Source organism: Lissotriton vulgaris, chromosome 3_1 (genome assembly GCF_964263255.1).
Source record: "Lissotriton vulgaris chromosome 3_1, aLisVul1.2, whole genome shotgun sequence".
In the NCBI taxonomy this organism is placed as follows: Eukaryota; Metazoa; Chordata; class Amphibia; order Caudata; family Salamandridae; genus Lissotriton; species Lissotriton vulgaris.
Window position 1 is genome coordinate 1976378213 of NC_141689.1, and position 12041 is coordinate 1976390253.

The 12041-nt window shown below is 45.2% G+C and overlaps 1 protein-coding gene across 1 annotated transcript in view; it reads right to left on the bottom strand.

The window, feature by feature from the left end:
- The window catches only part of VEGFC (vascular endothelial growth factor C), a 467419-nt gene that overhangs the window by 17675 nt on the left and 437703 nt on the right, over nucleotides 1-12041 (bottom strand). The window contains exon 6 of the mRNA XM_086962460.1: nucleotides 3972-4305. Coding sequence (XP_086818586.1) covers nucleotides 3972-4305 — 334 coding nt within the window. The remainder of the gene's footprint in view (nucleotides 1-3971; nucleotides 4306-12041) is intronic.

Consider the following 12041-nt stretch of genomic DNA (forward strand, 5'->3'; position numbering starts at 1 on the left):
TTGTAAATGCGGCGCATCCATGGAGGCGGAGGCATGGCGCACAATAAGTAGCGCATCCCTGCTGATATGCAGGGATGCGCCACTTTTTGTAAATCTGCCCTGCAGTTTGTTAGAAGATAAACGAGAAGTTAATATTGTGTACCGTATGTTTACTAAAATGCACTTTTTCTTTACATCTTTTGGTTCATGAATATGTTTCATTGTTTACTTAATTAGAATTACAGTCTTTCTGTATTATAGTGTTGGAATGATTGGTTTTGGCACTCTAACACATTCTACAGGCAACGTAGACATAAGTGCCATTTCTGCATTCATTTCGAACAAAATTTGATTTCTTACACTAAGAGAGGCGTAAAAACAAAATATGTAAATAAGTGGTGTGATGGGTGGAAAGTGATCATTTAACCATCTCTGCCTCTGGGGTTATTCTCTATAACGTATGTTTCCTTGCCTGTTCATTTCAGCAGTCTGTTTTCTATATCTGTAACCATTGCAGCTCCCTTCCTGTATGATGATGCATTGTGAGTGCATTAATAGAGAAGTAAGTTAGAGTGAGGGGTAGGCAGACATACAAAAAAGTCTCATAATTCCACGAGAAAGGTCCATGGCAGACACCGGCTTCCATTTTTTTGCTTGCATTTATTTCATTGCTCATGCAGTTGGTCACTAGTTCTCGCAAACCCATTTTAGCTCTAGTTGTCACTGCCTTTCTGTTATTTAACCAGGACATCTCCTATACTGATCTCATTATGGGGGCTGACACTATACTTCCACTTTTAAGACCCATGCACCTTGGATGCCACGCAATATTCCACACCCATCCTGGTGCTCCTTTAGAGGGCCCCTTGTGTTTCATGCAGCTGCATCCCTTTCATTTGCTTCCTAGCTGTGACAAGTCTTTGTATGTCTTATGTTTCCAGTCTCCTTCATCGCTCCAGGTCATTTTTACACTCCTCTGCTGAAATTATTCTGACACGCCAACCATCCAGTTTCGTTTACTGAAAGTCGATTAGCACGCACATAAAACATCAGTCTGTGTTTTGGACTAGGTGGGCTTTAAAACTTCCAAAAGAATTGAGGTGTGCTCAAGTTTGAACGGGTGTTGCGAATGCTTACCCTTTGTGTATGGCGAGATTCCTCTTTGAAGCGATGAACAGTTAGGGCCTCATCCACAAGAAAATGGCACAGCGCCGCCATCCATGTAGCTGTGCCGTGCTGCATCATTTTTAAAGCACAGGAAAGTGTTGTATTAGCAACAATATGACTCATCCTTGTCCTTTCCCGTGCGCTAGCACACAACTGGCTGTCATGTGCCAGTGCAGGCACCCTTGCGTCATATTGCAAAGGTGTCTGAGCTGCGGGAATGATTGTTTTTGTGTAGAAAGGGACACCTTCCTGCACAAAAACTATATTTAATGGCATTTTCTTTCTTTATATGTGTGCTGCAGACTGCAGCATGCATAGAAAGAGGAGCACTAGAAGAATTACTCCTCATTGTACCACTCCTACGCTTCCCCTGGGGAGGCATAGGATTTTGACACATTCCCAGTTTTACAAAATGTTGTAAATCTATGTTCCATGGACGCTGTGTGGAAACACCTACAGCAACACCCATGGAACGTCCCTTTTATGCAGAGTAATGAGTGAAAGGGCCCCATATTTACTAAGCCATGTAAAGTCACGCAGGCTGACTTTACGTGGCCTTGTAAATATGGGCAAGCCTATTACGCCACCAGTGGGTACAAGAGATGCATTGGCGGCACAATGGGCTTGCAAACTATCCCCTCAGTTGTAAAGGACTAGAATGAAGGCACCCAAATTGGCATGATGAAATTGAAGAGATTAGCTTGCATCTTTTCTAGTTAGTGATGGAGCAAAGTTACGCACGTAAAACAACTTATTTGTATTCAACCCTCTCGAAAATATTATTAATGTACTAACTAACATGTTTTGCCATATTAATAATTGCATTACACGACATATCTAGTATCTAGGGGAAGCTTACCTATGCGCTTTTACGAACTGTAATCCGCTTACATTAAAATGGCTGCTGCTACACGGGATTTTCTACTATGCATGCGTCTGCCACACTCACGTGATATGACGTATTACTCCGCTTGGTGGGAAACTTTTGCTTCTGCGCACTAGAACTAAGATGGCTGTTCTGTGTCTTAACGTGCAAGAAGCATCGCTGCTTTTGCTAAGCTGTTCGTTCTGCGTAATCTCTAATGCATTATTTTAAAATAAAGTAATGGGAATAGAGTAGAGATAAGTGGTATACAGTGCATTCATTTATTCTGTGTTTTAAAACTGTTTCTCTTCTATTTTTCGCATGTATCGTATTTTGTCCTGAAACACACTTCTGAACTCCATCTTTGGAGGAACTGCGCCTGCGCAAAGAAACTGAAGCTATTGAAGCCGTGGCATTGAACCAATGCCAGCATCAGACATGAACTGTGAAAAGTATGAGAATGCGACCTCTTAACCCTGCCAGAGGAAGCTGAATTGTATAATTTGTTAAAACATTGTATTTTATTGATACATTCACTGCCGAATGGAATAAAAGGGAAAATAAAATTATGGGAGGTAACGTAATGTAAATAGAGAATGCAAGTTACCTCATATCAATATGGTGTGATGATCTCTCCTCGTCTTTTGACCAATCAAATTGTGGGATTCACATATTTGCAACATTGGGGGTGGTACACTGCCCTGGAAAATAGAATATCTAAGGTATGCTTAGCTAGTTAGATTGTCTGACTTGTCCGAATAGCTGACCTGTCACTGACCCAGCACACTCAATAGGTGGTCGAGAGCAGAGGTGCTGGCAGAGCACTCTGTCAGAAGATTTGATAACCCAAACGGGGTTCTGGAAAGGAGTTCGATAACCCAATCGGGATTCGACTGTTAGCTGCAGAGAGGGTTTACAATGCTGGCGTTTGAACCTTAGCTGTGGTGCCGGTCTTCACCTGTGGTGGTTCTGTCCTGATTCGATTTGGTCCGTACCTGTCCTGATTACTGGTCTGCACCTGTTCTTACCTACTGGCACCTGCGCTTTGGGGTTTCCTATCCTTTATCCCAGCCCGTGGCCAGGGTGGGTCTTCACACCATTCTAGGTAACTATAATGTGTGGGTTTGTCATTGTACTGTTTTCCCTTTTTCTACCTTCCCTATGTTTAAATGCTGAACAATATTTCTTTCCAAATATATTGCATATCTTGTATCAATCTTCATCTTTCTAACTGAATGAGCAATTATTGATTTAATATGGTTTCAGACATTTAAAATTTACATAGATAAAAAACTAAAACTTTTCCTGAGTCTGTGGTTATTCAATGAGTGCACATGTTATTTATTGCCTAATATGCTAACACCCTTGATCCCTTAGGACTCTAGGTACTGGTGACTAGAATTGGTAAATCAAATGGTATCGGTCCCGAGTGGTTAAACAAAATTGATTGAGTGTTGGTTTACCTGTTCAACGTGTATATAGTTATATGGGCCCAGGTGAGAATGGTAAAACGAGCAGGTGAGCCCGCGCTCTATCTATCATTAGTAAGCAACATAAATGGTTTAAAATGTATGTATGAATTAATTTATTTAGGTCCAGATTTAGCGTTTTGCGGATGAAGGATACCCCCTAAAACGCGGCAGATGTCCCATCTACCCTATTTAGAGTGTGTATAGCATCTGCGGGCTTCAAAGAGGGCGGGCAGGACATTGACCATTGTATTTGGCGGATGTTGCACATTCGTCACCCTCTGAATTAGTCCATTAATTGAGGCATATGGGCAGAGGATTTTTCACGACATGCACCTATTGAAAATAGGTTAAAATAAATGTTCGGTGTTCCTATGCAACCAACATATCAATAGAACATACACAGCATGGCAGTTTATCGAAGACACTTTCTATATGTACCATATTACACAGAGATTCAGTTACTAAAGCTCCTTTGCGTCTTAGCTCACCTGCATGTCTGGTGATGAAACCTTTTGCCTTTTAAGAAGCATTTGTTTGGAGATTCTGTACATTCACAGGTGCATTTCACTGGATTTAAGGGCTGAATCTTTGGACACGTCCTTTTACAAACACACTGGCACTTGTCTTCATCATATTCCTTGTTGGGCCCACAAGAGCTGGGGAGAAGCTTGTTTTTACACATACATTGGCAGGAAGTTCTGTCCAGTTCTTTGTGAGGACCACAGCTGGAGGGCCACAACCCCCCTTTACAAACACATTGACACGTCTCCTCATCCAGCTCCTTGTTTGGTCCACAGATGTCATGAAATCCATCAGCATCATCTAAAGGGATACAAAGAGTTCAATATGTTATGCAGTTCGACATCTACTATAGACCATGGCAATACTAACACTACAGTCACCCCTAGCATAATGCGTCATCTACTTATTTTATGACAACACGCTGCACTGTTTCAATTGGCATATTTTTCTTACTCAAATATTTTGCTGGGGCAACTAAGCACTATATAAAACTCCATAACATAACATAACACAAATATTTTACACAGAGTATGCCACACTTTTGGCTTGTAAAGTACAATGTATCCGGCATGGTCAGAAATGGGCTCAGTTCAAGGCACTGGCACTGCTTCCAAGCTAGTAGCAGATTTAAATTGCCAGCACACAGTGCTAATGCTATTGTATTGCTCAGTTTGTGTGAATCCAGAAGCCATTGTGGTCTCATGAGGCAACAATCAAGGGACATCTCTACTATTTAACTATACAATTACAAACATGTTTCAATGAGAGTCCAAGCTTTCTCTTCGAATATAGCATCACATAGACACTACATCGCCCCTAGGTCTTATTCCCTACCTTTCTGCTCCCACTCACAGCAAGGGTCATACGCTCAACCAAGTTTTTTCTACGATCCCTATCGGCGTTTCCATCCCCGCCCCCGTTATTTGGTCGGACCACTATTTGGTGAATTTCCAAATTGCCCATGTTATCAAAGTTTCTTCCAGTATGGCTAGTTGTCCTTTTCAGTCCTCACGAGCCTATCATCATGTCTCCTCTGACATGTTGGCCCAGGCTCTTCAATCTCATTCGTGCCAGCTTTCCGGGAGTCTAGAGTCTGATCTGGGGCTCCTGCAACCGTGGTTTGCGGAAAGACTGGATGAACTAGCCCCTGTGACGACCATGCGCAAAATGGCCCGCAGGCCCTCTGCCCCTTGGTTTACTTCGGCTCTGGTTGAAAAACGGCGACAGTGTAAGAAAGCCGAAAGGGCCTGGCGTCGCCGCTATGATTCCACCTTTAAGACGGCGTACAGGGAATCTATCAAGGCGTATCACAGTGATATTCTGAGGGAAAAGAAGGCCTATTTTGCCAGAAGAATTGAGGAAGCCATCAATACTAGTAAAGAACTTTTCCTAGTGGTTAAGGAATTCACTTTGCCTACTCTTAACATGCCCACTCACCACCACTCCGAACTGTGGGTTCTCCAACTTGCCGACTTCTTTACTAATAAAATCAAAGCCATGCAAGGCTCCTTCACGCCTGCCGGTGCCGAAGCGGCTTCTTGCTCCACTACCTCCCCTTCCCCACTCTTGACTACGGAGGGTCCGATCCTCACAGAGTTTCCGCTTCTCTCTTTTTCAGCTTCCCTTGATTCCCTCATCAAATTAAAATCTGGTTCCCCTCTTGATCCCTGTCCGGCCAAATTTTTTGCCAGCACAGCTCTGGTCATTAATCCCCTTATCAATCCAGTGCTCAATCTCTCACTCAGTTCCGGTGTGGTCCCGTTGGCCTGGAAGCAGGCCCTTATTCTGCCGCTTCTAAAAAAAACTAATTTGGATCCTTTACTACACACCAATTATAGGCCCATCTCCCTCCTCCTGGCATTCGCCAAGGTTGTTGAAAAGCATGTCCACTCTACCCTCTCCAACTTCCCTGAGACCAATGACATCTTACACGGCTCTCAGTTGGGCTTCCGTGCAAATATGAGCACAGAGACAGCGTTGCTAGAAATCACAGAAGCGATCAAGGAGGCTCTGGACTCTGGGGGCAAGGCCATGTTGGTAATCCTCGATCTATCAGCGGCCTTCGACACCGTCCCCATCGAGGTCTTTTGTCCAGACTTATTGAGATCGGTCTGCAGGGGACGGTGTTCAGATGGTTTGATTCCTTTCTGGCAGATCGTCGTCAAACTATCTGGGCACCCCCTTTTTCTGCCGTAGTGCCGCCATTGGAGGTGGGAGTTCCTCAGGGCTCAATTCTGAGCCCTACTCTCTTTAACATCTACATGGGCCCTTTGGCGGCACTGGCGGAGTCTTACGGTGCCCAGATCGTTTCATATGCTGATGACACCCAGCTTCTTTTTTCTTGCAAGAAGGGCTCAGACTTCAATGCAGAGAGCATCAGAGGCTGCTTGGGGGCGGTGTTTAAGTGGTTTCAGCAGAACATCCTTAAGTGCAATTCGGGCAAGTCTGAGGTGCTCTTTTTTGGCTGTCCCTCCGACCCCAGGTGGCAGTCTTGGTGGCCTGCGGACATGTTTCCTCCCTCTGCCGCTTTGGATACGGACAAGAACCTTGGAGTGAAGATTGACAACAGTCTTACCTTGAAGCCCCAGATTATTGGCTTAGCTGGTAAATGTTTCGGCCTCCTTAAAATGTTAAGGAAATTTCTTCCTCTGCTCTCCCAGGATCATAGGAAAATTACGGTACAGGCATTAATTGGCTCTCGTTTGGATTATGCCAATGTCCTCTATCTTGGACTCCCAGAGTATCTTCTTTCTCGTCTACAAGTAGTCCAAAACTCGGCTGCGCATGCCATTTTTGGCCTCCATCGGACAACCAGTGCAAGCACCCTTTTGAGAACTCTCCACTGGCTCCCCATCCGTAAGCATATTATTTTTAAGACGCTTACCTTGGCCTTCAAAGCTCTCCATGACTCAGGCGCAAAGTACATTAGAAAACGGTTGGCCTTCTACCATCCCCCGCGATCCCTCAGGTCATCGTCGCTGGCCTTGGCCACTGTTCCCAGGGTTAGGCGTGCCCGCATTGGAGGCCGTTCCTTTGGATGCCTGGCGCCTCAGTTGTGGAATTCACTGCTGATCTCTCTGAGAAAGATTAGCAATCTGTTGGCCTTTAGAAAGGATCTTAAGTCCTGGCTTTTTGTCCAATGGGTGTGTGGCATCCCTAGCTTGCTCTCGCTCTGTAGTCGGGTTTGAAGCGCCGGGACATTCCCCGGAGTAGCTTAGCGCTATATCTAAGACACAATATAACATAACATAACATAACATATCTGTCCCTTTCCTGTGCAGATCTCAGTTCAAGAATGTCCAAAGTAAGTCCAAAGGGTGGGATCCTTGCTATATGTAAATGTGTTTCATTTATTTAGTTATATTTCATTTTAGCTTACATGGATAGCCTGTGAGTGTGAAGTGTTTGCAGTCCTCCATGACCTACGTTGGACACCCTTGGTTTCATTAGAGGGCCAACTGAATTGATTGATTTTTTACACTTCTTAAGGACAGTGTGGTCCAAAAGTGATCTGGTGTTAGACTTTGTTCGGCTGAAAGGGAGAAGCCTAATGGGTAAAGGTTTTACATTCTTTTCAAAAAGATAGGTGATTGGTGATGTTACAGACAGGAAACATAGCAGCACAGCAGGAGAAGCAATGGTGCAAAGACATTCACATTTAAAATTGGAAATGTGAAGCAACATGGCTGTACGGAGAGTGTGGATAAAGACCATAAAGGTTGGTTTTAGATTTGCCATAACATGGATTTTAAGTGTTACAGGATGCATTACACCTAGACCCTCATTATGAATTACCTACTCTGAAGTTCCCAATACCGGGAGTATGGTTGCTCCATGATGGGAAATATCTGTACCATTGTAAGTTGGACCCCGAAGATCTACTAAGAAATAAAGAATTACTGATAGAATCAGTAATTTTGGGTTCGATCCCTCTAGCAATTCCTTATTTTAGGCCAGACTTTCACCCGGAGATATCAGCTCATTTTAGCCATTAAAGTCTATAGGTGAAATTTTAGGGGTCTGTGGTGTTTCTGCAGATCTCATAATTTATTTTTTTTTAAGTTTCAAAAATAAGTTTTTTCAAGGACAGCAAGTAAACAACAAAACTTCGTACAAATGGTCAATAAAAACCTTCATAGGTGAAGGAAAGGAAATAAGGGATATTGATGATGCATGGTTACATTAGGAGTGAGAAAAAGAATACATTCATAGATCTCAAAATTCTAATGGGGCCAGTATCTGCTGTTATCAGCCTCAGTTAAATTAAGAAATGTAAAAAGAACTATTGATGGACAGAATGCAGAACAGTGTCATACATTTACCCAAGTACAGAGATCTTGTCCCAAATCCATCGTTGTATTGCTCACCCATATGCTGGACCCAAACATATACAAATCAGTCTTTAACCTACGCCCAATGGGAACAGTCCAGCCCGAACTGCCAAGCCAGGTCCTCCCTGGACTGGAAACAAGCATTCTAGGACCGGTTTCGGGGGTTCACCCTTCTTTTAACAGGAAAGCTTGATTCCAGTGGCATGGAGAGCACGGGACTCACGACCTATCCCAGCAGGCCTTCTGATCTTTTTTTCTGTCTTCCAACAGAATAGGACGAGGACAGGAGCTGGGGGCTCCTAGGTCTATACTCACGTGTTTTTTTCCACTCCCGGGCAGTGGCATCGTTGTACCGCTTCATATCCTTCCCTGCTGGGCTTGGGAGGAGTTGAGGGTTTCTTTCTGCTTGCGCTGTCGTAGTGCACAGGGGAGATTTGGTCTGCATCTCCCAGGTTGCCGGGCATGTCACGAGGCACGGCGGGGCTCCACCGCATCGTGATGGTTCAGAGTGCGGCTTCACTTCTAAATCGCTTGGCCTGAATTCCGGGAGTATGCAGAATTCAGACACTGTATTGTCGGTCTCCAGTGTGGCAATACTTAGGAGCCGGCTGGGGTGAGTGCCTCTTAGAGGTTGTTTCTTTCTTGCATTTTGCCCTCTACTGCCATTTTCTTTTCCGATCTGGTGGCCTGGCTGGTTATGTGCCCCCACCTGCTGTCGGGTTTGTGCCCTGCTCATTCTTTGAGCCTTTGCGAGCAGCCTGCGGCCGTTCCTCTCTGTTTTACCCTGATCAAGGGTCTGTTGTCAGAAGTCCAACAAAGCCGGGCCTCATTGTTTACTTATTGAGAGGCTGCTGTGGAACTGGGTGCTGTTGGCTGATTTTTCATTGCTGTGGTGATCTTGGATTCCTGTCCTTTGTGGTTGGCCTGTTTCTTTCCCTGCCTGAAGATGCTGTTCGCAGGGTTGAGAATGGTTGATGCGTCTGTGGAAGATCCTCCCCGGGTTCCTTGTGTGAAGGGGTGCCTGGTGACGTCTGGTTCTCTGTCATGGGGCAGCATTCCAGGAAAAGAAGGCATGTGGATTGCTCCTCTTTCTCATCCTCTGCCTCTTCTTCCCCTTCTCCGGCACAGTCTAAATGCCACAGGGAGGGGAAGGATTCTCAGATAAAGTGGTTGATTAAAGAAACTCTGCATGAGATGAAGGGGTGTTCTAAGGGCTCTCTTCCTGTACAATCCTCTTTTTCTTCCTCTGGTTCTGAGGAGGATTGGATGGGGGGTGTGGAGCATAAAGGTAAATAGGTTGACCGTGATCTTTTGCCTGATTTGCTTAAGCTTGTCAAATCCAACATGGGTTTTCCAGATGATGAAGCGCTAAGTACCTCTGGTGGCTCGTTGCTGAGGCAGTTTCAAAGTTCAGCCATGGTTGATGTACCTGTCCAGCCCTACATCCATGAAGTGCTGAAGGACGAGTGGAAGGATCCTGATCGTATCATGCTTACCAGGTTCATGGCTAAGCTTTACCCGCTTCAGGATACATCCTAGGAATTGGCTGACTCTATCCCGATTGATTCCTTTGTGGCTAGTCTTGTGGGTTGGACTTCCTTGGCTGAGGTTACGGTTATTAAAGATCCTGTTGACAAAAAGGTGGATGCTTCCCTTCAGATGGTGTACTCTGGGTCTCATCTGGCTCTGAGGGCTGGCATTTATGGTACTTACGTTGCTCAGTCTCTGATCTCTGATATCAGGGCTATGTATCTGTCCATGGATGATACATCTGACTGTTCAGAGTTTTTGGAGCACATGAAGCAGCAGGTGGAGTTCCTCTCTGATGTGTCTTTGGATGTGGTGAGGGCGTCAGCCCTTTCCAGAGGAGCAGCGGTAGCGGCCCAACAGAATCTGGTGTTGAAGGACTCAGAAGGCTTGTACCTTAGCTTGCCTTTTCAGGGGACCATGATGTTTGAGGAGGAGTTGGAGGGCAAATTGCATAAACTCTTTAAGGAGAAATAGCACTCTTCTTCCTTTAAGTAGCCCTCTGCTGTGACTCATTCTTCCAAACCTAAGTCTTTCTTTCGCCCTCCTTCTCATCTGCAGTTTTCCAGGGGTCATGATAGGTTTTCTTCAGGTAGGGGTTGGGATCCAAAGCCAAACCCCCCTCACCTAAACCTCATTCCTGACTATATGGCAGGGGCTCCAGAATTGTTGGTAGGAGAACGGCTGCAGTTCTTTCTCCCTGCTTGGCTGCAGTCCTGTTCCGATGTGTGGGTTCTGGACATTGATTGTCAGAGGGTACCGCATCGAGTTTTCTGAACCTCCTTAGAATTCATGGATTCGTCCGACCCCCTGGCCATCCAGTCTGGTCAGGCGGTATGAGTTAACTCTGGGGGTTGAGTCCCTCTTGAAGAAGGGGGCGATTCAGGAAGTTCTTCCTATGAAGGTGGGAAAGGGGTTTTACTCTCTGATATTTTTGTTCCCAAGTAACGGGGGTTCTGTTTGGTCCTTGATTTGAAGGCCCTTAACAAGTTTGTGCTTCATCTATCCTTCTGCATGGAAACTCTGAAACGGGTGATTCTGTTGGTGCTCCTGGGCCACTTCTTGTGCAACCTCGATCTCCAGGATGCTTACTACAATGTTCCAGTTCGCCCGAGCTTTCGTCAGTACTTGAGGTTTTGCCTTCGGGAGCATCATTTCCAGTTCGAGGTCCTACCCTTTGGCCTGAGGTCTGCTCCGTGGGTGTTTACCAAGGTGGTGGCACCGCCAGAGGCTTGCTTACATTTTCTGGGATCCTCATTTACCCTTACCAGGACAATTGGTTTATCCATGCTCCCTCTCAGGAGTAGGTGTTGGTGGATCAGTGTTGTATTTTGCCCTTTTGGAGGGTCATCCCACAACTTTTTGACTTTCTCCTGTATTTTTTCTGACCTGTTGTTGGGGGTTTTATGACTCTGGGCACTTTATCACTTCTGTTCAGTGCTAAAGTGCATGTGCTCTCTTGGTAAGAATGGTCTACACCTGTTTGGCATATTTAATCTAGCTATCAGTCCCTTGTACAGTGGTATCTCATATACCCAGGGCGAGTAAATTAAATGCTACAGGTGGGCTTACAGCGCTGCTTGCGCCACCCACCAAAATAGCCTTTTAAACCTGTCTCAGGCCTCTGTTGCTGCTGTGACATGGCACATAAAGTTGTTGCCACGTCTGTGACGCCCCTTTTACTACATATCAGTCACCTGTAAGGTAGGCCCTAGCTAGCACTATGGCAGGGTGTGGTGTAGGTAGAAGGTAGCATATGTGCCTTAACAGTGTGGCATGTCCTAGTAGTGACAAGCAGAGTATTTGGTTTCTCACTGCTGTGGGCTGCCCTATCATGGGGACTCATTGGGGATTCCCTGATATGTGCTTCAGTGGTAATTCCTGACATTAGTTGGGCTGCGTGATCAAGTTTGGTATGTTTGGAATTGTCGTAATAAATGCTGGGTATTGGTGTTAGCAGATTTATTATTAATATTTTAGAAATGCCACTTTTAGAAGTAGGCATTTCTGTGTGCCATGTGTCTTTGGTCCTCTGCTAGGATGTGTATTGACTGTCTGACTTTGGAGTGATAGGGGCTGGGGATGTGCAATGGCTTCCGAGAGTCTGGATGAGTCAGCGCAATGCTGAATAAGCCTAATCTGCATTTAGAGTGTTGTGATGAGTAGCACCTGTATAGG